General features: G+C 37.4%; 1 protein-coding gene across 1 annotated transcript in view; it reads right to left on the bottom strand.

Annotated features, from left to right (window-relative positions):
- Positions 1-17,198, bottom strand: part of NET1 (neuroepithelial cell transforming 1) — a 36,863-nt gene extending 19,665 nt beyond the window's left edge. The window contains exons 1-3 of the mRNA XM_053922584.1: positions 16,950-17,198; positions 4,649-4,715; positions 2,982-3,041 (exon numbers count right to left, since the gene is read on the bottom strand). Coding sequence (XP_053778559.1) covers positions 2,982-3,041; positions 4,649-4,715; positions 16,950-17,077 — 255 coding nt within the window. The 5' untranslated portion in view covers positions 17,078-17,198. The remainder of the gene's footprint in view (positions 1-2,981; positions 3,042-4,648; positions 4,716-16,949) is intronic.
- Between the last annotated feature and the right edge of the window lie 8,826 nt (positions 17,199-26,024).

The raw sequence follows: 26,024 nt of genomic DNA, 5'->3' as shown, positions 1-26,024 counted from the left end.
TAAAGATAACCAACAGAATAAAAATATCAATCTTCCTAAATATCAAAAGATAAATCAAAGCAAAAACACAAATAAAAAAGGAGAGACTAAAATCGAACAGATAATGAAAGAGAACATGCTGCTGTTTCTACAAGACAGTGGGATATACAGATACATATGCAACTGCTTATGTTTTTAAAAAGTGAAGGATAAACCATAAAATTTTAAAAAATGATTTTGTATAGAGGTAAGGAATAGGGTACAAGAATCAAGGATATAAACAAGAATCTTACAGAACTGACTTTGAAATTCTACACACCTTTGTTACATAATTATTTAGAAATATTACTTAAAAGCAATAATTCTTAAAAATTGAAAATCAAAACATGTGAGTTATTGGCATAATTACACATAGAAAAGAGCTAGTTCAATAATTTAAAAACTGAATAATTTGTACATCCTTATTATAGTCTATGTGTCAGAAACAAAAAACCAGTGAAAAATAAAACATAAAATGTTTTCAGTCATAGTATCAATTTTATTAATTTGTAGTAATGTAACTGTTGTTCCAGAACCTGGAATAACTTGACATCCTGGAAGAAAAGGAAGCCAATAAACTTCTAAATATGAGGCACAAGTCAAAAGGAAATCAACACAATGTACACCTTAAATTTACACAGTGTTGTATGTCAAGTATATCTTAATAAAGCTGGGGTGGGGGATGGGGGGAAGGACACAGGAGCCATCCTGAAGCAGCATACAGTAGCCAAACAAGAGATAATTTGAGCATAAGAGTAATAACCAAAATGGTCAAAATACAATAAATATGTTCACATTCATGATTTCATAATAACATTATAAAGAAAAAATCATTAGTTACTTTTAGAGAATTTTAATGAATAAAACTCATTATTTCTGAAGACCAATAAAGGAAAGGAGTCAAGCATTTGTCCTGCCTGTATTGTAACTCTCAGTACCTCTGAGTTGATGGGAATGATTGATGATGGGAATTTTCTCTTTACAGAAATATTCCAGATAATAAACAGAGGACTGATAAAGGCACAATATAATAATTTTGCAACCTTCAATAAATAAACTGATCTAGGCAATGATAATTTTGAAAACATCACAAAAAGACATTATACACCCACAGAAGGAAGTATACAGCCCAAAACAATCTCTAGACCTAACTACCAATTTATCAGAAATACAGCGAAGAGAGGAACACAGGAAATGATACCATGGGTATGTAATCACAAATATTAAGGTTATAGAAAACTATACAGGAAAAAAGACATGATTTCTTCAACAACAACAAATTACAAGAAAACAAAGAGAGGAAACCTACAGATTAAAAGATACTTAAGATATATAATCAATCACAATGTATAAACCTTGTATGAATTGAAATTCAAACAGACAAAATAAAAAAACAAAAAAAATGTATAACAATCAAGGAAAGTGTGGGCACTGCATCTGATAATATAAATGCCATGATACAATGTCTAGGATTTGAGTCAAAATAGTCCACAGGAGGGTAGGTGAGTGGATAGATGAAACAAGACCGAACTGATCACAAATTGATAAATGCTGAAACTAGGATGAAGACAAGAAGGACTATCTTTAAGAAGATTTGACCATGATTTTATTGTGGCTAACTACAAATAACTGTCTTATTTCTGTATAGGATTTGATTTGCAGCATACTTAAAAACACTCAGGGTTACCATTTCATACTTTTTCTTTCTTTGAATACAAGATTTGAGACTCATAGATAGAGAGCAGGCAGACAGCTTTGGAATGGAGGCTAGAGCGTAAATGGATCAAGCAAAAAAGAAAAAGGACTCATGCACATGGACAACAGTGTGGTGATTGCAGGGGGAAGAGGGTGAGTGAAGGTAGAAGAGAGTATAAGGGGGATAAAAGATAATGGAAAAATACAATAAAATATAAATAAAAAATAAAAATACCTCTGGCCGAGGCACCAGGATTCTAAAGCAGGAGATCTGGGATAGACACCAAGAAGCTGAATATTTAATAAACATTTCAAGTGTGTGTTTTTTTAATGTAACCCAAACTGTTTTATAAAAAGCCTAAAACTGAAAACATATAATTCTTCTAGAAAGACATTACACACACACACACACACACACACACAATCTGGCTTGCAGGATTTGCTAATAATGTTGAGGAGGCAGACCTATTAAAATTTAATTTTTAGAAATACCTTGTCTTTAAAAAAACAGCAGCAGCTGACATCATCAAACATAATGCCAAACTGTTTTTTAAAATCTCACAAAAAATGTATAACTTTTCATAACAATCTTTAGAAAAGGTTCCTTAAAACCAAGATGATTCTATGAAATTTGCCAAATGATAAAAATGGGATAAGTAATCCCAAAGATATCTGGTTTTTGGACTTAACTACAATTGTACACTAAAGGACATAATTATTTTTAAGTGTGCATTGCGTATTAGTTTTTCACAAGTGACACACTGGAAACTCATGCGCCACATCTGACTTGTAGATGAGTTATTTGGCTTGCATGTTGTTTTAGACAAAATTTGATCTGACTTTTAAAATTCAGGAGATTTCATATACACATCCAGATTTCGCAGTCCTACATGCAGCAGTGGGTGTGAGCACAGTAGCGGCTTCGTCTTTCAGGAGGGATATGGCACCCTCCTTTTCACCACAGTCCCTATCCTACCACCTTTCTTGGCATATATTCTAGGCCTGGCCTCCTTATACATATGAATATGTGATGAGCAGTTATAGCCTAACACTGTTCTGAGGGGGGGTTTCCTCCCCATACTTAACAAAGTACTACAGAAAAAAGAGGCTACCTATAAAAGCCAGTATCATTCAGTTTTACACTTAAAAAATGCAACCCCCCCCCCCCCCCCGCCAAAATAAAACACCATTCACTGTTCTCGTAACACAGAAACAAATGCTACCTGCATATTTTTAAATGCTTTTCTTAACAGAGCAGTAAGGCTTACCTTCAGATCAAGGCTGCTAAGGCTTACAACATCATCATCTTTTGCTCTTCTTTTTCTTTTCTATAAGACAAAAAAGATTTCATTCTTAATAGAAGGAATACATGTTACTCCATGTAACTAGAAAAATCACTTTAAGAAGTGAAGCCTTTGACTGTTTTAGAAGAATATTTTTTATGATGGATGCTAATAAACTACCTCTGCCATATTACTGTCTAATTAGCACCCCCTGATTAAATCATTTCTTGTCTGTGAAGTGATTCCACCCTATTAAAAAACTTACTTATGTAAGGTTTTTCAGAACAATACTCTTATTTAAGTCAAGGGCTGTCTATACTTGTTAGAGAAAAAGTAAATGTTTTATACATAAAGGCAACAAATGTTCTTTAAAAAGGAACACACATTATTTATTCTATGGGAGAGAGGGAATCTTCACTAGAAACGAAACATGCTTTTCTCACGGCCCAAAGTAATTATCTTGAGGAGAAACTGGTGGGAGTAGGATCAAAATTAAGCAGGACAGGGACAACAGAAAAAGGGAAAGATAAAATCCAGGTGGAAGTGGAGAAAATATGTGGAGCCCGAAAGTCTCAGAAGCAAGCCAACATGAAAACAACAAAAGAGAGAGCTCCATGAAATTAGAAAACCCATCTGAACCAAGCCTCTTTGCTAAAAGTCCAGGAAAACTACATTCGCACTAAAAAGAACAGAAAATTCTCCAAGTCAACTCCTTCAAAAAATAATTCTAAGAAAAAAGAGACTAAGGGCCAGAACAACAACCCTACAGGGAACGAAGGTACCTCAGAAGGAAATGCTTAGAGAAAACCTATAACATACTATTTCAAATTTAGCTAAAAGACAAGAAAATGACATAAGACATGAAAAAACAATATAAATCAGACTTAGAAAAAACTAAAAAATGAAGTGACAAAACTCAAGATCCAGAAAAATGCAGAAAAGTATAAATAATATGATGCTAACTTTGCAAAGCAAACTAAGCAAAAATCCTGCATATGTATATTTTATCTGTGAGGCTGTGTGTGTATTTGTAAAAAACTATATGAGCAAAATATAGAGAGAAACATTAACAGTGCTGTTGACATGGATTACAGTGGAGGTTGGGGATGGAAGACAGACATATACAGGGAGGAAAACAGGAGATAAAACTGCCAAATGAAAGGATTGTACTGAGGAAAAAAATGCACATACATGAGCATATTTATGCATATATATAAAACTGTACATGTGTGTAGGCATATATAAAAAGAAATTTAACAGATTTTAAAACATTCTACTGTATTTTCTTTTAATAACAGAAAGTAATTCATTCCTTATATCTTCTATTTTTCAACCATGAAATAAGGTGTTAAAATTATATACATAAAAATGCTTTATATGCTTTATAATATATTCTCTTAACTTTAATACTGGTGGGAATAAAAGAAAGGATTGCATAGAGTTAAGGATGAAAAGGTCTAGTACTTTTCAAAACACATTTTATATTTAATTGAAATAATTTCTTTTAGACTATTAGCAGAAAAGAAGTAAATTGGGTTGCCAAAGATGTTGAGAAAAGTAGACAACTGAGCTGTACACCAGAGTGAAAGACAACCCAGGAATGAATTATAATGTCTTAAAAAAAAAACAAAAACCAACAGGCATTTACTCACCAAAGTGAAGTCCCAATGGGGGCCCGGTGTTAAAAATGTGAAGGAGCTACCTCTCCTAAGGGAATATCTGTTAATAGAAATTTAAGCAATAAATAAATTGAGAGTAATGTAAGTAAAATAAAGCAGTAGACAGATAAAATACTTTTTCTTCAGTTTCAAAACTGTCTAAAGTAGCCTTATAGTCATTCAATCATAGAAATAATAGGGAGAGTATGCAAAAAAAAAAAAAAAATCAGGGTATAGGTTCTAGTCACTTTCAGAATCTTTACAAAGGTGACAGAGCCTTTATAATATCAGTGGATAGATTAAGAGTATTTAAAAAAAATAATTCACCAAGCCAAGCAGCGTTTATTTTAGGAACAAATACATGGTTCAATTATGTGAAATCGCTTTATATATCACACTAGTAAGTTAAATAAAAACAGTAAATGATGCAAAAAATTATGTGATAAAATTTAATATTCATGACTAATATTTTAATAACTAGAATAACAGGGTATTCTTAACATAATAAAAAAAACCCCTAAATGTACTTAGTTTGCATTTTACATTAAATCTCTTTCATTACCAATTTTTTAAAAATTATGATTTAATAAACCAACAAGATTAAAATTTCACTAGGAATTTGTTCTTTATTATTAAGTGACATATTTTTACTTCTGTGTCATCTATCCATTCAATGTAAAGAAGAGAACTCTTATGACAAACACCTGACTTCACCTTTATATAATATAAACCTCTATGTTTATAAAACATGGAGAAAAATCACTAGAATAGTACAGAAAAAAAGTTTATAAACTATACTTATTGTTAATTGCTCAAGATGTAAATATACTTTGTTTTTTCTCCTTTGTGGAAATAAATAAAGATGAAGCAAATGAGGAAAAAAAAGCTATTTATTCAGAGCTTGCTATAGCAAAAGAATCAGCCACTATCACCTGTTTAGGCAAACTCAAAAGCAGGCTGAGGGAAACCTTTATAGCAGAAAAGAGGGAGTGTCAAACGTGTCTCGATTGGAGGCTGTTGGCAGGCTAACTAGGAATAGGGCATATTATTGTGATTGATTAGGGTGCAATTTGGCTTGCTCTGGATGGTTCTAAGTCAGAAGGGAGGACAAAAATTAGGGAAGCCGGCAGGTATTGATCAAGTCTGGTCATCTGGGGCCAAATGTTACTGTTTAGCTTTCTGGATTATCAGTCCACTGTCCATTTGTATAGTCCATACCTCACCCTTGATCCTCAAGGTCTTTGATCACTATAAATTACAGAAACACCACAGATGGCTATTTTATCCTACAATAATTTATAAATTTAAATCAAACCAAGGGCTCCTATAGTTTTTGAAGCTAAATAAAAAGCAGAATTTTGTTTATATTTTGATAAGAAACACAAGGGAAAAGGGCTACAGGAGAAAGAGGATGTCAAAACAGCTTCACAGGAAGTAATACAAAAGCTGCATTAAAGAAAAAAAAAACACCCAGTAATTAACAAAGCATAGAAGAGCCAGGAAGGCTCTTTGGGCAAAGGGAATAGCACATGTTGAGGAGTGAAATGAATTAAGTGCAGGAAACTCCAAGTAGTTCCATATGTTTCATAATCAAAAGAAATAAGGGCTAGGTCATAATAAAAGGCCTTACATACAATCCTTAAAGAGTATAAGCTTGATTTCAAAAGTGTATGGCAGCTATTAGGTACTGAATTCTAAGTAAGGAGAACAATGGATTAGAAGAAGGCAAGATAGACTGGTCAGGAGACCAGTTAGGAGGAAGTTCCAATACTGCTTACAATAGATGGTTCGGGGATGAGTATTGCAATAGCAGCAAGATTTGAGAAAAGAAGTAGATTAGAAACAGGGTATGATGATAAAGTGGGTAGATTTTTCCTTTTCCTTGCTGTGCCTGTTCAATTACTACCAAGGTTCTTGACATAGTGAAATATGAAGCCACTAATAAAAATTAGAAATAAATGCAGAAAGGTCCTAAGGTATTTAAAGCAAATTATTTTACAAATAATTATTTGAGAAAGATTTGCTTAGTAACAAAAATTCAACCAGGTAAGTTTTAAATATCTAATTTGCTTTATTGAATTATTAATGAGTCAGGCAGCATCCCATCTAGCAAATAGTAAGGAACTCCAAAGGGCTGAGCGAAATAGGTTTTTAAAGACAGAAAGGGGGCGGGTGGTGGCAGGGGCACAGACTGACAACATTGTTAGTGAAGAATACATTGTTTCAGGCAACCTTACTCTCCTGAGGGGAATGGAAGAGACCTATCAGCAGATTATCTCACTAGTGCTGACCAGATATTCCATATGGATTGGCTAAAGGTCACATTCCTGGGAAGTTGACACTGCAATAAGCTTAAGTAATAAATCTTGGTTCCCTGAGGTGGAGCTTGGCACAAATGACTCCATTTTGGGCCTGTTGTTTCTCTTTAACAGAATAAAACATAGTAAACCTCTTATTACTCTTGGAGTCCAATTTTTTTTTGAGGGCCTCTTTAGTGGAGCAAAATAACAAAAAAAAAGATTTTGCCACTGCAGAAAACTCAAACAACAATGAATCAGAAAACAGTATGATTTTTGAGAAAACACTGGAATAAGGTTTTTAAGTTAAATAAAAGAGGACATCTGAAATATATATAATTCATATAACTAAACAATACATAGGTATACTATTATAAACAAATGCTACAAGACTATAAGAAAAACAGGACCTTCATACCATGACTTATAGATCACACTTTTAAAAAAATACTCCAGCTATCATATACCACATGGTTAAATACAATCTTCAGTGAGGACTGAGCTGAGAAGCAGCAATTATGATTTCTTAGATTATTTTTAATCTAATAGAAATATTTATTCCAAGTAGTAATAATAGGGGCATTTAAAATATTCAATAAACGCTGACTTTTGGGTATAAGAAAGTGTTAAGGAGAACACAAAACCAGATATTATTTCTTAATTCCATAGAATTAAGCATACTGACCTCAGAATAAATTTGATGCCTGAAAGCTGGAAAGAAAAATAGTTCCTAGGAATTTTAAAGAGGGAAACAAACTGGAAAAATATTTCCAATTGGATGGCAAGATTCTTTCCAGCACTAGCTATAATCAGCTTTACAGTAATGCTATTTTTTCCCATTTCAATAACAAGTACCTATTTATTTTGAATATGCATGAAAAAAAGTAACCCCCAAAACAAATTGTGCCCAAAAAGCATGTGACAATGCCAACTTTTAAAAATCTTGGAAAGACACAGTCATTTTTCACAGGGGTCAGACTCAAAATGTAAAAGCTATTTTAAATCCTTGTGGGAAACTTTTTTTGATTTCATAAAGCATTAAGATTATAATTACCCTTTCTGGAAGATACACAATACAGTCTATTTAGAGGGAAGTTTCAAGGATAAAATATGTGATGGTTCGTGGTCTTTTCAACAATTTTTGTCCAATCTCCTTTTTTATACATCCAAATAATTACAACATTTAAGGCATAAAATAAATAATACATGAAAGAACTAGCTTGGTATACAAAACTGTGTTTCTTATTAACCCCGTTGTGATTATTCCTTGGACTTATACTTCCTTTTGTATTATTTGGTGTGCTTTCGAATGATGTATATTATTTTTGCACTAAGATAGTTTTAGCCTAAACAAAGCATAACTGAAATGGTAAAGCTGATGTTCAAAAAGAGAATCATCCTGCTAATTCATCCTTAAGCCAAATTATATTTCCAGATTGGTCCTTTTGAATGGTGGCATGAGAGATCCCCTTGATCTCTCCCCTTGAAGTTTCAACAATTTGAATGGCTATAACTCAAAAAAAGATTCCCTCCTCAACACACAAGCACACTTGAGAGTTCCGTGCATTGAAACATCTAAAGGTGGGAAAGTAGGAGCTAAAGGGAGAGGCAACAAGGAAGACAAGCTGAGACAAGTCTTGGATGCAGCCCTGCAGCAGAGCTCACAGCGGGGTTCAGCCCGGAGAGGGAAGGGATCCGGTAGTAGCTGGTGCTCCCTTCAGCCCAGAGGAGCGAAGAGATTTGGTGGGCATTCCTGCAGGATTGAGTAGCACAAGCTGTAGGTGGGCCTAGAGGCCTGGGAGGGACACAGCACCAGAGGGGCAGCTGCTCGTATTGGGTGGTTGGCATTCCAGGTAGAGTAACAAAGCCATGGAACCCTACAGCCTCCCAGAGTTTGCCTCCCTTCACCCTTGGTGTCCGACTGTAGAGCACATTATCTGCAAACTTGAGAACTGGTACTACAGAATTGCTTTTTACCCTTGGGCAAAGGGTTCACTTTGTGACCAATTCTGGGGTGGGGGTACAGGGGGACCCTGCAGAGGTCTGAGGTCACCATTATGAGGAAGGCAAAACAACAAAGAAACTGGCCAGTTCACACAGCCCACTCTACTCCCATGCATTGTGGTTACACTGTCAGCAACATCTGGCTGAGAAGGACAGCACTGAGATTTCATGAGCTAAAAAAACAAAAACAAACAAAAAACCCCTGAAGAACAAAACTTGTGATTCAGCACCACCTACTGGAAAATAAGAGAAAGATTTATTTGTATTAATCTGCTAGCGAAATGCCACTCAGACATAGATGCCTAGATAGAGAACGAATCCATCTAATACCACGAATAACCAAAGTAGTGAGGAAGCTCAGAAAGAAAATGAAAACTCTCCAGAAAACAAACTTAAAGACATGGAAATAAGGAATATAAATGACAGAGAATTCAAGATTGCAGTTCTGAAAATACTCAATGAGATGTGAGAAAATACGACAGGCAATTTAATGCACTCAGAAAACAAATCAGCAAACAAAACGTGTACTTTCCCAAGACACTGAACTTTAAAAAAGAAACAAATAAATTCCGGAGATATAAAAATCAATAAAAGAGATCAAGAATGAATTAGCAAACATTAAGAAATAGAACAGACCAGATGGAGGAAAGGATTAGTGACACTGAACATGAAAACTTAGAATGAAGCCGAGGGAAGACAGAGACTTAAGCATACAGAAATAAAATAAAAGAACTTTATGACAACTATCTGACTTCATCACAAAGAGCAATATAAGAATGATAGGCATACCAGAAGAAGAAGAGGGAGAAATGAATGGAGAGCCTATTCCAACAAATAGTTGATGAGAACTTCCCAAACCTCATCATATGGAAAGAGCTAGATCCTCGAATCCAAGAAGCAAAAAGAACACCTACTTACCTCAATCCAAAGAGGCTTTGTCCAAGGCACATTTTATTTAAACCGAAAAACTGATGACAAGGAAAGAATTCCCACGGCAGCCAGGGAAAAGAAGAAAGTAACCTATACTGGAAAGCCCATTAGGTTATCATTGGACTTCTCAGCCGAACTCTACCAGCCATAAGAGAGGGGAACCAAATATTCCAACTACTGAAAGAGAAATGACCAGCCAAGAATAATATATACAGCAAAGTTATCCTTTAAATATGAAGGAGAAATAAAGATTTTCCAGACATATAGAAGCTGAGGGAATTTATCACCACAAGGCCTCCATTGCAGGAAACACTCAAGCGGGTCATTCTACCTGAAACAAAAACCAAAAGGTCACAAAATACAAGTAAGATCACCAACAAACTTAACAGCATAAACAGGGATGATTTGTGACAACAAAAACATAAAAGGGGAGGGGGTAAAGGCCTGAATTTGCAAAGGAAGATACAGATTAGATGCATTCAGAAGAAAAAGGTCTAATATGTATACATATATACACATATAAAAGTTTATTTTTCATAAACATAATGGTAACCACAAACAAAAAACCCAAAATGAGACACATAGCTTAAAAAAAAAAGAGAGAGAAAACAAAAACAACAGAAACACAAAGAAAAAGAGCCAAACACAAAGGAAAAGAGCCAATGGAGGCACAGAGCTACCAGAAAACAAAGATAAAATGGCCATAGGAAATCCTCATACATCAATAATTACCCTAAATGTAAATGGACTGAACTCACCAATAAAGAGGCACAGAGTAAGCAGTCTAGATAAAAAAACAAAACCCAATCATATGCTGCCTTCAGGAAACATATCTAAGCTTCAAAGACAAAGTTAGACTCAAAATGGAAAATGATTCTCCTAGCAAATAGCATCCACAGAAGAGCAGGTGTAGCCATACTTATATCTGGCAAAAGAGATTTCAAGATAACAAAGGCAACAAGGGACAAAGATGGACATTTTAGGACTTCCAGCCAAGATGGAGTCGTAGGTAGACACTGTGCCTCCTTGCACAACCAAAAGAAGGTCAACCACAATTTCAAAACAAAAAACAACCAGAACTGACAGAAAATCAAACTGTATGGAAGTCCAACAATCAAGGAATTAAAGAAGACACATTCATCCAGACTGCTAGGAGGGGCGGAGACACGCAGCTGGGCGGAGAGGAGTCGGGGCAAGGCAGTGGCTGGGGGACTGGGGTGGGCAAGACTGTGGCTGGTGGACCCATCGAGGCGGCAGATTGTGGCGCGGGGCAGGCAAGGCTGCAGCTGGCCAGCAAGGAGCAGCTGGCAGATCCCTGGAGGTGGTGGTTGGCGACCAGGGGTCCCACATTTGTGCGCAGATAAACTGGGAGGAACAAAGGGGGAGTGAAACAAACCACACAACCCCAGGGCTCCAACTCAGGGAAATGAAGCCTCAAACCTCTGACTGAAAACCCCTTGGGGGTTGAGGTGGCAGTGGGAGAAGCTTCCAGCCTTACAGGAGAGTTCGTTGGAGAGACCCACAGGGTCCCAGAATGTATACAAAACCACCCACATGGGAATCAGCACCAGAAAGGCTCACTTTGCTTGTGGGTAGCAGGGGAAGTGACTGAAAGTCAGCAGAGAGTGGAGCAAGAGCCATTGTTCCCTCTTGGACCCCTTCCCCACAAACACAGCGACATGGGTTGCCCTGCCCAGGTGAACACCTAAGATTCCACTCCTTTACATAACAGGCACACCAAGACAAAAAAAAAAAAAAAAAAAAAGCCCAAATGAAAGAACAGATCAAAGCTCCAGAAAAAATACAACTAAGCGATGAAGAGATAGCCAACCTATCAGATGCATAGTTCAAAACACTGGTAATCAGGATGCTCACAGAATTGGTTGAAGCTGGTCTCAAATTGGATGAAAAAATGAAGGCTATGGTAAGTAAAGGAAAGGAAAATGTACAGGGAACCAATAGTGATGGAAAGGAAACCAGGACTCAAATCAACAGTATGGAGCAGAAGGAAGAAAGAAACATCCAACCAGAAAAGAATGAAGAAACAAGAATTCAAAAAAATGAGGAGAGGCTTAGGAACCTCCAGGACATCTTAAAACATTCCAACATCTGAATTATAGGGGTACCAGAAGGAGAAGAGGAAGAGTGAGAAATTGAAAACTTATTTGAACAAATAATGAAGGAGAATTTCCCCAATATGGCAAAGGAAATAGGCTTCCAGGAAGTACAGGAAGCTCAGAGAGTTCCAAAGAAGTTGGACCTAACGAGGAACACACCAAGGCACATCATAATGACATTACCGAAGATTAAAGATAAGGAGAGAATCTTAACACCGGCAAGAGAAAAGGAGAGAGTTATCCACAATGGAGTTCCCATAAGACTGTCAGCTGATTTCTCAAAAGAGACCTTACAGGCAAGAAGGGACAGGAAAGAAGTATTCCAAGGCATGAAAGGCAAGGACCTACATCCAAGATTGCTCTACCCAGCAAAGCTTTCATTTAGAATGAAAGGGCAGATAAAGTGCTTCTCAGATAAGGTCAAGTTAAAGGAGTTTATCATCACCAAGCCCTTATTATATGAAATGTTAAAGGGATTTATCTAAGAAAAAGAAGATAAAAAATATGAATAGTAAAATGACAGCAAACTCACAGTTATTAACTACCACACCTAAAACAAAAACAAAAGCAAACTAAGCAAACAACTAGAACAGGAACAGAACCACAGAAATGGAGATCACATGGAGGGTTATTAGCAGGGGAGTGGGAGGGGGAGAGAGGGGGGAAAGGTACACAGAATAAGTAGCATAAATGGTAGGTAGAAATAGACAGGTGGAGGGTAAAAATAGTATAGGAAATGTAGAAGCCAAAGAACTTATAAGTATGATCCATGGACATGAACTATAGTGGGGGAATGTGGGAGAGAGGGGGTGTGTAGGGCGGAGGGGAGTGAAGGGGGGGAAATGGGACAACTGTAGTAGCATAATCAATAAATATATTTTAAAAAAAGATGGACATTTTATAATGATCATGGGGACATTACATGAAGAAGATATGACACTTAATATATATGCACCCAATCAGGGAGCACTGAAATATATAAAGCAGCTACTAACAGAAGTGAGAAACAGGCAAAAACACAATCATAGCTGGGGACCATAATACTCCATTTAGAGCTCTAGATAGATCATCCAAGCAGAAAATCAGGCTTAACATCCAACATATATAAAGAACTCATATAACTCAACACCAAACAATCCAATTTAAAAATGGGCAGGAGACCTGAACAGACACCTCTCCCAAGAAGACATACAAATGGCCAACAGATATATGAAAAGATGTCCAAGTTCACTGGCTAGTAGGGAAATGCCAATCAACATTACAATGAGATACCACCTCATACCTGTTAGAATGGCTATTACGAACAAGACAGGCAATAACAACTATTGGAGAGGGTGTGGAGAAAAAGGGGCGGTTCCTCAAAAAATTAAGAATAAATTTACAATATGACCCAGTAATCCCTCTTCTGGGCATCTACCTGAAAAACTTCACAACATTTATTCACAAAGATATATACACCCGTTATGTTCTGCAGCATTATTCACGGCGGGACAACCAAAGTGTCTTTCGCTAGATGATTGGATAAAGAAGATGTGGTACATACACATACTATGGAATACTATTCAGCCATAAGATGAAATACTGCTATTTGCGACAACATGGATGCTAAGCAAAATAAGTCAGTCAGAAAAAGCTAAGAACCATATGATTTCACTCCTATGTGGAATATAAAACTGAAATTCATAGACACAGACAACAGTATAGTGGTTATGGGAGGAGAGAGGGTGGGAGGATAGTAAAGGGTGAAGGGGGCCAAATATATGGTAACAGAAGATGATTTGACTTTGGGTGGTGGGAACACAATGCAATATACAGATCATGTATTACAGAAATGTTCCTTTGAAACCTATCTGATCCCATGAACCAATGTCACCCCAATAAAGTTAATAAAAAAATAAACAATAAAAAATATTTTCAGAGATGAGGATTTGTGTCACTGCCCTCTCTATCACGGCAGACAATTAAGAGCTGAATTGGAATTATAAATGGCAGAAAGGTAGCTCAATGAACATTTTCATAAAGTATAGCAGACAATGTAAGTGAAATAACTCTGCCAATTGAAAAGGAAAACAAACTACAAAAACATAAAGGTACTGGCTTATCATAAGGTAGATTTTTAGGGGTTGACAGTGAAAAACAACCAAAATGAGTTAGAAAAGTTTTTAAAAAACAAGGAAAATAGGACTAATGATAGGAAGACAGCAGAGCTGGTTACTGACACTAGCAAGAAGAAAGACTTGAAGCATAAGGTCCTCCAAAATATATCAAATGTAACTGAAGATTAATTGGGGTGCTTCCAGATCTGTTAAGGAAAATTACTTTCTATGTGAAAACAAGAAATGTAGCTGCTCGGCTAGGAAAGTTGCTCCTACACACTAGCAAGTACAACTCAAATAAATGCCTCAGCCTAATTACAAACTCAAACTTGATTATACATAACTCAAAAATAGGTAAAACTAAAAATGTTAATCTGTAAATTCCAAGGATATCATTAATGTACAAGAATAATATAAACTATGCTCTATAGTTAACATGGTTTGATTTTGGGGGGTGCTGAACTATTCAGGTTCTCAATTTCTCTGCAAATTAGACAAAAAATAGAGGACAATTATTACTGAAACAATTCATTTATTTGTGTCAAATATCTGATGTAGTAGACATCTTTTACTCTTGACTCTTCAGCATCTTTGCTGTTAAGGAACTGTCTCTTCTCCCACTTCGTAAAGATTCCAGAGGAGCTCTATCATATGTGGCTTCTCACTTGTATTTGAGGGTCCCAAGTAACAGATACATCTTTGAAAAAAATCTCTAGTCTAGAACACAGTTGAACATCTAGACACCAGCTTTTGTGTCACGCAGTTCTAACATACTTATCAGGTTGCCTTGCCTCCAGCATCAAATTCAGGAGTGAGGGTACAGGGACAATGACAGCAGCAAGTAACAGTGAGGGAAGAGAAAAATATCTAAAAGCGCACGTCATTAAAAACATAGCAGCCTTTGAAAAACAGTTTGACAATTCCTTAAAAAGTTAAACATAAGCTTACCATATGACCCAGCAGTTCTACTCCTAGGAATCTACCCAACAAAAATGAAAACACGCGTCCACAAAAAGACTTATATGTATTGCTCATAGCAGCAAAATTCATAATAGCCCAAACCGGAAACAATTCAAATCTCCTACAAACAGTAACAAAATGTAAAATATTCATTTATGTGGTAGAATACTATTTTGCAATAAAAAGGAATGAAATATTGATGCATGCCATAATATGAATGAACTGTAAAAACATGCTGATGCAAAAGATTACATATGGCATGATTCCATTTGTGTGTGATGGCCAGAAATAGAAATTTACAGAGATGGAAAGCATATCAATGGCTGCCTAGGCCTCGGGGTGGGAGTGCGGACAGACTGCAAAGAGACTTGCGGTAATCTTTGGGGAGATGAAATGTTCTACATTGGACTGTGGTGATGGCTGCACAACGGTATAAAGTTACTAAGAATCAATTATTAAATTGCACATTTACAATGAGTGAGTGTTACGATATCCAAATTTCATCCCAATAAAACTGTTAAAAAGTACAGTCATTTGATGTGGAAGCAAATAGTTTTAAAGCTAATGTGGGCATCCTTTTAACTATTACTATAAACAGTAATAACAATGACAGTCCTGGGTTATCAAGAATTGGCTCAATTATTTATGTTGATAGGCACTAAATCGTTTAAAATATGTTTTGAAAAAAGTCCACCCAAAAAGTTAAATTTCCCTTAACGTTAACAATAATCCCCAGATCTGAGTTTATACAACACCTAGCCTGGCTCCAGACTACCTTTAACCCTGGATATCCACTCTACAAATTCATCGATTTTACTGGAAAAACAAATTCAAAGAGTAAATTTCACTACCGGTAGCTCACATGTCACAGTATTATCTTTCTACCAATGGACAGTATTACTGCAAATTCTCTTAAAAGGAAAGTATTATAAAACCCTTAAAAGGATCAATATGAATTTATATTCCTGCCATACAGGTGACATATAATGTTCAACGGATTCTCCTAAGGCCCCACAGGGCAAAAATAGATTAAAATGTTATTTATATCCAATATTTATAGCATTTGCAAAGAAGAGCTCCTTAAATATATCTGTGTGAGTGATGGTAATTGTTTCACTGAATAAGATTACAACTCTTTAGAGACATTCAGTGGAGGAAGCATGGCAAACAAAACATTACATTAGAAGAAATACAGGACAAAATTTCCCCACTATCTAGCTGTGAAATTTCATTGAACTTCAACAAGCCTAATATAGAAAAGAGGTTGTACTAATTTTTAAAGCTCTCTTTCAGCACTTAAATGGATGTCAATTTTTTAATATATAATAGCAGCAAAAAATTCTGTTGAGTGATGGACCGGACACTGTTCTAAGCATTTGAGATGCCTCTACAATATGAGTTATATGCTCTAACTCATAATTCCCATAGCCATTTTACAAGGCAGGTATAATGACCATCTCCACGTTATAAAAGAAGAAACTGGGGTAGTGCATCACCTAACTTGGCCAAGGGCGGGGACAGAAGCAGGAGTCACATCCAGGAAGTCTGGCTCTGGCAATGCTAAGTGCTGGGTTCTGTTAGAAGTCACCGCGCTCGGGTAACGATCCCTCTCCACCCACCCCGCAGGCTCCGGGGCAGTTTCAGCCTCCTATTTGCATTTCGGAACCGCCCCCATTCCTGCCGGTACCCGGCTCGAGTGAAGAACGGAAATCCGCGGCCGGGCCCCACAGCCGCCTCCGGAGGAAGGAGACCGGTGACCAGCCCGCGCCAACGCCCCCGGGAGGGAGGTCGAGAGGAGGGGGAGCACCAGCCCGCCTCTCGTTTCCCTTACCCGCTCCAGGCCTCGGACCCGCCGCCCGGGTCCCCAGTCGCCGCCGGCCCCCGGGCTCACCTGCCGTCTGGCTCCGGCCTGGGGGTGTCGGGCAAAGGGCCCGCGGCGCCACCCGCGCCGAGCTCGGAAGCCTGGCGGCTTCGTCTCCGCGGCTGGGGCTGTTTCTGGGCCGCCAGCTCCGGCTCCATGGCGCTGATGGGGGTGGGGCGGTGGCCGGATGCCCGGGAAGCCCGCCGGGACGGGCACCGCGCCCAAGTACTTCTGTCTCGAGACAAGTTTGTCAGAAAAGCGCCGCAGCTGTCGCCGCCACCATCTGGGGTTTGAAAATGGTGGCCGCGCTGTGACCGGCCTATCAGGCGACAGCGTGGGTTGCTAGGAAACGTGAGTCCCGCCCCTCCCCCCATCTCTCACCCGTACTGCTCCCCACAGTCCCCGCGCCGGAACGCAAGCAGGGAAGAGGTGTTGGAAGGGACACACCTGCAGATTGGTTGGGTGGCCTTGGGTTTTATTCTGACTGCATTCTTGAATCTCCAAGACCCGATACGTATTTCCCTGTCTATTAGGACTTTCACCACACAAGAGAGGTTGAAAGTAATGACCTGAGATGAGGTTTGTTTTTTGGTCACATATGCTAAATTATTCATGTGAAACAATTATGCATGTGAAATAACTCCCAATTACCAAAGTTAAGGGAAATGTATTCCTAGAGCTGCTCTAGGAAACCATTAAAATCTAATTATGAGCCCTCCTGTCTGCCGTTGGGGCCAAGACAATCTCTATCCCTCAGCAATAGAATGACAAAGGTAGCAAAGGGCCTTCTCAAATAAAAAAGACAGTTGTTAAAGAGCACCTTCTTTGATTTTAAATATATTGCATTTCATATGTCCAAGGCTTTAACCTCTCCGTTGATACTATGATTCTATTTATGGGAATCTATCCAAGGTACTAAAACTACATGTACATTGAAGGGTGGCAGAATATGCTACCCAAAATATGCTGCTTTGTCATTAGAATTATTTTGAGCTACAGCTGTTGTCGGTGGGAATTAGGTTCTTCCACAAGATCACAAGAAAAACACTTCAGAGACCCACACGTGGGAGATTGTGCTATGGCATGGTTTATTTGTGTGGAGACAGAAGCTGCACCCTGGGTTTCCAATGTCCTATCTCCCTTTGTCCTGCTGTGGAAAAAGTCCAGCCGCCTTCTCAGCAAGGCCAAGACAAAAAGCCAGTGTTCAGAGTTTCTGCTCCATATTAAAGTACAGCCAGGTCCAGCCAGCTTAGTATGTGTTTCCGGCTCTAGTCCACTTCAGGCTCCCTCCTGGAGCCCGAATGTGATATTGCATGGCCATGAGTCATGGCAGGTAGGACAGCAGGGCTAGGAAGGGAGAACTTGTGAATGCATGGGGTGAGTCTTTCTCATCTCATCCAGGTGAGAAAGAGAGGGAGGGAGTGCTTTTTTGTCCCCTGAGTATATTAGCTTGAGTGTGGGACAGACCTGGTGCCTTTTGAAAAGAACCAATCAACTTCCTAAACTTTTGTGGATTTTAGATGGGCCCACCTCTCAACCAATTTCTTCTTTCCCCAGGCTAGACTGGCAGTCCTCTGTGGTCCAGCACCACCTCCTGCACCATTTTGACTTCTGTTGAACATACGTCTACCTTCCCATGCTCCTACCTGACAATCTGGTACTGGAGGAGGGGAAGGGAAGAGTGTTAATCCTCTTAGCAAAGAAATACTTTAATCCCCTTGAGTGAGAAACTGCAACTTCCTGGCTGAACAAGCAAACAGGCTTATGCTTCCCATTTTATGAAACTCAATATCTAAGTCCCTTTTGCTCTCTGTTCTCAATATACAGCTAAACACCAGTGCTAACACAGGCACTTGAAGAACACCCGGTGCAAGAAGGGCACTCTGACCTTCCCTTTTCTTCTTGAAAGTAGGAGATAAAACTCCCGTGTGAAAGCTGCCTTCCATATACCAGGAGTGAAACATTCTTCTAACCAGAGATGGGGAGAGCCAAGGGAGAGTGAATTCTGTGCGAACAGACCTTACTAAAAAGTTCTTATCTTCTTCTTTGGTGTCTTCATATATTTGGATAATTTTCTCCAATTGTCTCTCTTTCTTTGACCTAGTACATAAGCATTAAGATTTTGCCCCTTCTTTGAGTCTTCATTTTCCTATGAGGGCTTCCATGTACATATAAAAATCTGTTTTTTTCCTGTTAATCTGTCTTCTGTCATTTTAACTCTCATGCTAAACCAGGCACCCTAAGAGAGTAGAAGTAAAGTTTTGTTTCCCCTACAAAATGAAGATATTAATGGTATCAGAAAATAAAGACAATCTAAATAAACAATGACAGGGAAATGGTTAATTATGGTTAATGCACTGGAGAGAATATTTCAGGCAATAAAAATGAACTATGAAGCACATAACAGAATAGTATATTATAACTTTTAAATAAAAATCTGGGATATAGAGGTATATTTAGTATATTCAGAGTTATGAATTATAAGAGATTAAACAATAAAGAGATGAAATCAATGTATTAAAATCTCTATAGATGGTCAGACTAGGTATTAAATTTTTTTTCTTGTATTTATAACTTTTTAAATCATGTGGCACTTTCATTACATTTGTAACACAAGGAAAACACTTTTTTTTAGCTTTAAAAAGGTAAGAAGTTAGGGAGTAAGATGCCTATAGTTAAGTACCACTGTGTCCTATCTTATCCTACCTTCTTCCCTAAAATTTAAGTATGGATTTTATAGCAGTTTTGGTAAAAAAGACACAGGCACACAGTTTAAGGAGTTGGTCTCCACTCAGAGAGAGCTTCATAGGACACACACATTTAGATCATGCTGTGTGAAATTGCCAAAATTTGACCTTTTAAAACAGCAACTTCACTTTAACCCAATACTTGGATGAGAACTTTAGAAGTTAGAGCCTCTTATTTCTACAATTCTTGAAACTGGTTTTGTTGGTGTAATTAGAGATAGTCAATTCTCTGGGCACTTGTAGTAATCAATTTCCAAATGTTAGATAATCCCCTGTTGTTCCTGTGGGGATTCTCAGTGGGGAGGGATTTCTTCCTGGTAACTGGAATACTGTTGCTTTATGCAAAGCACCTCTTTTCAATTTTTAGACACTTGGGAACTTACTATTTTGTTCAATTATTCACAAATATTTATTGAATTCCTACTACATTATGCCAGGCCTTGTGCTAGATACTAGGGAAAGAATAAATAGAAGACAAATTTTAATCAGAAAATTGCTGGATACTATAGAAGCAGAGCAAAGGGAACTGGACCATGCTGAGGGGTGGTCATTGAAGACATGAAAACGTCTGGTGAACTGTCTTGATTCTCTAACATACAGACTTTCTGATGTCCAAATGCCCTGCCCTCAAGAGCAATGTCTCACTCTGCCTAGAACAGTATGTTCCCTGAATCCATGTTATCCCAGCTTCTTGTAAACTGCCCCGCTCCATTAACAAATTCTTCAGGGCAGGGCTTGAGGTAATTGATTAAACTTCAGCTTTCACATATCTTTAGAGTCTAGATTTCCCTTCTTGATAAGATATTCTCATTATCTTAATTAGACCTAAACATTTTCCAAATTTCTTCAATCATAGACTAGTAACCATAGATTTGCAAACATTCTTTTGGGGGACTTCCTCAAATATTTTTTCTAAAACCTTAGGCCATATGCAACGATACCACTCATCATGTCTGTTGACATTAAATATATTTATCAACTAGTAAACTAATATCAATTAATATATAAATCAACAATTCTAAAATTTATTCTCTTACATTATCTAAATAAATCAAACCCTATTTTCGTAAAACTGTTTATCAAGTGATACATGTGCTGGTTTCAGCAACCAGTAAGGTCACAGTGTATTCACCAAATTTATGTATCTTGGGTTTTAGAGGAAAAATGCTGGGGATGCAGCTCTTGCCAGCTCCATGTTCTTTTTCTTCTGCCACTTTGAAAAATCTGATTTATCACTCTGCATCATAGACATTTCAGTTTTTTCATCAAACTCTCATATTAATATTTTGCAGAAAAATAAGAATTAGAAGAATGCTTTAAAGATATGGAAGCTATGATTTCTTAAGCTGCCAATGGGAAGCTTCCACTTATGATAAATTTATTTTATGAAGGAAACCTTTTTTAAAAAATTTTATTGAATTTATTGGGGTAACATGGTTAATAAAATTATATAGGTTTCAGGCATACCATTCTATAACACATCATTTCTATATTGTACTGTGTGTTCACCACCAAAGTCAAGTCTTCTTCTGTTGCCATTTATACCCCCTTTACCCTCTTCTACCATTTCTATCCCCTTTTCCCTCTGGTGATCAACACACTGTTGCCTGTGTATATGAGTATCTTTTGTTTTTTGGTTAATACCTTCAACTTTTTCCTGCAGCCCCCCAATTCCTCTCTCCTCTGAGAGCTGTTGGTCTGTTTTCTTTATCTGTGAGTGTTTCTATTTTGTTTGTTACTTTATTTTGTTCATTAGATTCTATCCTATAAGTGAAATCATAGGATATTTGTCTTTCTCTGACTGGCCTATTTCACTTAGCATAATAATCTCCAAGTTCATCCATGCTGTTGCAAAAGGTAAGATTTCCTCCTTTTTTATGGCTGAGTAGTGTTCCACTGTGAAAATGTCCCATAGTTGCTTTATCTACTCATCTGCTGATGGACACTTGGGCTGCTTCCAAATATTGGCTATTACAATAAAGCTGCAATGAACATAGGGTTACATATATTCTTTTGAATGAGTGCTTCAGGTTTCTTCAAATATATTCTCAGAAGTGGAATCCCTGGGTCATAAGGCAGTTCCATTTTTAATTATTTGAGGTAACTCTATATTGTTTTCAACAGAGGCTGCACCAATCTGCATTTCCACCAAAAGTGCAAGGGGTTCCCTTTTCTCCTCATCCTCGCCAGCCCTCGTTTCTTGACTTACTGATGAAAGTTTTATGACAGGTGTGAGGTGATATGTCACTATGGTTTTAATTTGCATCTCTCTGATAATTAGTGACATTGAGTATCGTTTCACGTGTCTATTGGCCATCTGTATGTCCTCTTTGCATACAAATTTGGGGGTTGTTGTGTCTTAATTTTATTTATTTCAAAGTATCTTTTGATTTCTTCTTTGATCTCATTATTAACCCACTTATTGTTTAGTAACATGTTATTTAGACTTCATGTCTGGGTGCTTTTCAGTTTCTTCTTGTGATTGATTTCTAATTTCATAACATTATGGTCAGAGAGGATGCTTGATATCATTTCAATCTTCTTAAATTGCTGAAACTTGTTTTGTGTCTTAACATGTGGCCTATCCTAGAAAATGTACCATGTGCACTTGAAAAGAATGTATTTTCTGTTGCTTTGGGATAAAATGCTCAGAAGATATCAATTAAATCTATTTGTCTTAGTGTGCTATAAGGCTGTGATTTCCTTGTTAATTTTCTCTCTGGGATATCTATCCATTGATGTCAATAGTGTGTTAAAATTCCCTAATATGTCCAAGGTTTTACTGTTGATCTTTCCCTTTATGTCCATCAAAATTTGCTTTTTACGTTTAGTGCTCCTGTGTTGGGTGCATGAACAAGGGTTATATCTTCTTACTGGATTTGCTCCCTTTATCATTATGTCCTTCTTTGTCTTTTACTATAGCCTTTCTTTTAAAGTCTACTTTTTCAGATATAAGTATCGCTACCCCAGCTATTTTTTCATTTTCATTTTCAATAAATATCTTTTTCTGTCCCTTTACTTTTAGTCTATGTGTATTTTTCATTCTGAGGAACATCTTTTGTAGACAGCATTTATATGGGTCTCTTTTCTTATCTATTCAGCTACCCTATTTCTTTTGACTGGAGTATTTAAGCCATTTACATTTTAAGTGACCATTGATAGGTACGTACTTATTGTCATATTATTCTTTTAGCTATGTTCCTCTGGTTCCTCCTCCCCCTCCCCCTCCTTCTTCTCTTCCAAGACCTTTTAATGTTTCTTGTAAATCATGTTTGGTGGTAACAAACTCCGTTAGCTTTTTCTTCTCTTGGAAACTCTATTTTTCCTTCAATTTTAAAGGATAGCCTTGCTGAGTGGTCTTGGTTGTAGGTCCTTGCTTTATATCACTTTGAATACTTCATGCCAGTCTCTTCTAGCCTGAAATGTTTCTGTTGAGAAATCAGCTGAGAGTATTATGGGAGCCCCCCCGTAGGTAACTGTCTTTTTCTTGCTGCTTTTAAGATTCTTTCTTTGTCTTTAACCTTTGCCATTTTAATTATCATGTGTCTTTGTGTTTATCTTGTTTGGGACTCTCTGTGCTTCCTGGACTTGGGTATATTTTTCCTTCATCAGGTTAGAGAAGTTTTCAGTCGTTATTTCTTCCAATAGGTTTTCAATTTTTTCCTCCTTGTCTTCTACTTCTGGTACCCCTATAATGCAGATGTTGTTATGCTTCATATTTTTCTAAAGGCTCCTAAACTATCCTTATTTTTTTAATTGTTTTTTTTTATTTTGCTGCTGTTTATTACTTCTAGTGTATCCTTCATTTCAGACTTTTTAAAAATGGTTTCTATGTCATTTTTTATACTTGCTATGTATCTTTGTTGAGATTCTCACTTAGTTTCTTGAGAATCTTTATAACCTTTTTTTTAAAAAACTCTATATCTGGTAAATTACTTGCCTCCATTTTATTTAGCTCTTTTTCTGGAGATTTCTCCTGAATTTTCATTTGGGGACTTTTTTGACTTCCCAATTTGGCTGCCTCTCTGTGTTTGATTCTATGTATGAGGTAGGTCTTCTATGATCTCCAGACTTGGTAGGGTGACTTTATGTAATAAGTGTCCTTTTGGACCCAATTGTGCAGTCTCCTTGATCACCTGAGCTGGGTGCTCCAAAAATGTCCTTTTTGTGGGTTATGTGGGCCCTCCTGTTGTAATTGAGTCTTGATTTCTATTGGCCTGTTTGTGTGTGGGATCAACCTTCAGGCTGAAATCTACTGTATGTGTTGTTCCTAAAAATCTATTGTATGTATGTATGCATCTATTTTCTTGCATCTATTTATCAGTTCTATTTACTATATAGGTTTGCTTTCAGATATTCCAGTGGAAAAAAACCCAGAAAAATTCAAAACTGGTGTGTTAGCTATAAAGTATAAGGGGGAGGATAAAACATGAGAAGAAAAATGTGTGGCCAGAAAAAGCACTATTAATTAGAAGTAGATTGAGACTACCCATATTTTGTCATGTATAATGCACACTTTTTGATCAAATTTTTGAGGGAAAAATGAGGATGTACATTATACATGGATATAATGATTACATAATCCCATGTATAATGTGCACAAAAACGTGGGTATATGTTATACGTGGCAAAATACAGTAGTTTGTTTTATGCTTAGACTGTCTTATGAAGAGCCCACTGAGGCTTTAAAATACTAAATTATGTTAGTAACAGAAGAGGAAGATCGAGAAGGGAAAAGGGAGAAATGCTGTCATTGTGGGTGTGGGAATGACAACAGAAAGTGATTTGGGTTGATGCAGCAAGAGCTGCCAACAGAGAATTAGCAAAGATAACCTCAGAAATGTCAATACATCCATCAGAATTATTTCTCAGAGCTGAAGATTTTTTTAAAACAAGAATCTTGCAGTAGAAGAGTTAATAAAACAACTATGGGACATTTGTACAATTGTAACCTCTTGGCCATAAAAAGGAAGAAAATTTTATCCTTTGTGACAGCATGGTTGGACCTGGTGAACATTATTTTAAGTGAAATAAGCCAGTCAGAGAAAGGCAACTACCATATGATTTCACTCATATGTGGAATCTAATGAACAAGCAAATAATAGAGGCAAACTTATAGAGAGCAAGATGACAGTTATGGAGGGTAGGGGGTGGAGGGATCCAGCGGAAAGGGAAAAGGACTCATGGACATGGACAACGGTGGTGATTGGAGGAAGGGTGGGTATAAGGGAGAAAAATGGTAATAGAAAAAATACAATAAAAAAGAATTTCTTGCTTAGGTTTTCCTTTTCTCATTACTTAGCCAGTGAATTGACTGTTCTGCATTAAAAAGTACTTAAGAAAAGAACTTTGAAAAGAAAGGAATTCCTAATCTAACACCACGCTTTTATTTATTTTTTTATTGTAGTTCATGTACCGTTGTCTCCATTTTCCCTCTACCATTACCCCCAACCCCAGCCATCCCTGCCTCCCTCCCCTGATCCCACACCCCACCCTAGGTTTTGTCCACACATCCTTCATAGTTGTTCCTGAAAACCCTTTCCCTCTCCCCACCCCATTTCCCCCTCCTACCTTCCCTCTGGTTACTGTCAGTTTGTTCTTAATTTCAATATCTCTGGTTATATTTTGCTTGCTTGTTTGTTTTGTTGATCAGGTTCCACTTATAGGTGAGATCATCCATTGCTGGGATTATACCCTAAGAACCCTGAAACACCAGTCCAAAAGAACCTATGCACCCCAATGTTCATAGCAGTACACTTTATAATAGCCAAGTGCTGGAGGCAACCTAAGTGCCCACCAGTAAATGAATGGATCAAAAACTGTGGTCCATTTACACAATGATATACTACGCAGCAGAAAGAAAGAAGGACCTCCTACCCTTTGAGACAGCATGGATGGAACTGGAGAGCATTATTTTAAGTGAAATAAGACACCACACATTTATACTTGCAATATATACACACACATACTTTTTTTTTTTTTTTAGAGAGGGGAAGGGAGGGAGAAAGAGAGGGAAAGAAACATCCATGTGATAGAGATATATCGATCAGCAGCCTCTTATACATGTCCTGACCAGGGACCAAACCTGCCACCTTGGCATGTGCCCTGACAGCAAATTGAACTGGCGATCTTTCACTTTGCAGGATGATGCCCAACCAAATGAGCCAGACCAGTCAGGGCCATACTTTTTTCTTTTAAGACCTCTTTATTTGTGTGTGTGTGTGTGTGTGTGTGTATGTGGAGATTTATATATGTATGAGTTAATAGAATAGTGTATTTATGTATGGAAATTTATTTCAGGTAATTGGTTTATGTGATTGTGGGTGCTATAAAGTCTGAAATTGATGGGTGAGACTGG

This window comes from Desmodus rotundus, chromosome 4, assembly GCF_022682495.2.
Source record: "Desmodus rotundus isolate HL8 chromosome 4, HLdesRot8A.1, whole genome shotgun sequence".
Classification (NCBI taxonomy): Eukaryota; Metazoa; Chordata; class Mammalia; order Chiroptera; family Phyllostomidae; genus Desmodus; species Desmodus rotundus.
This window is presented reverse-complemented; position numbering and strand designations above follow the sequence as displayed.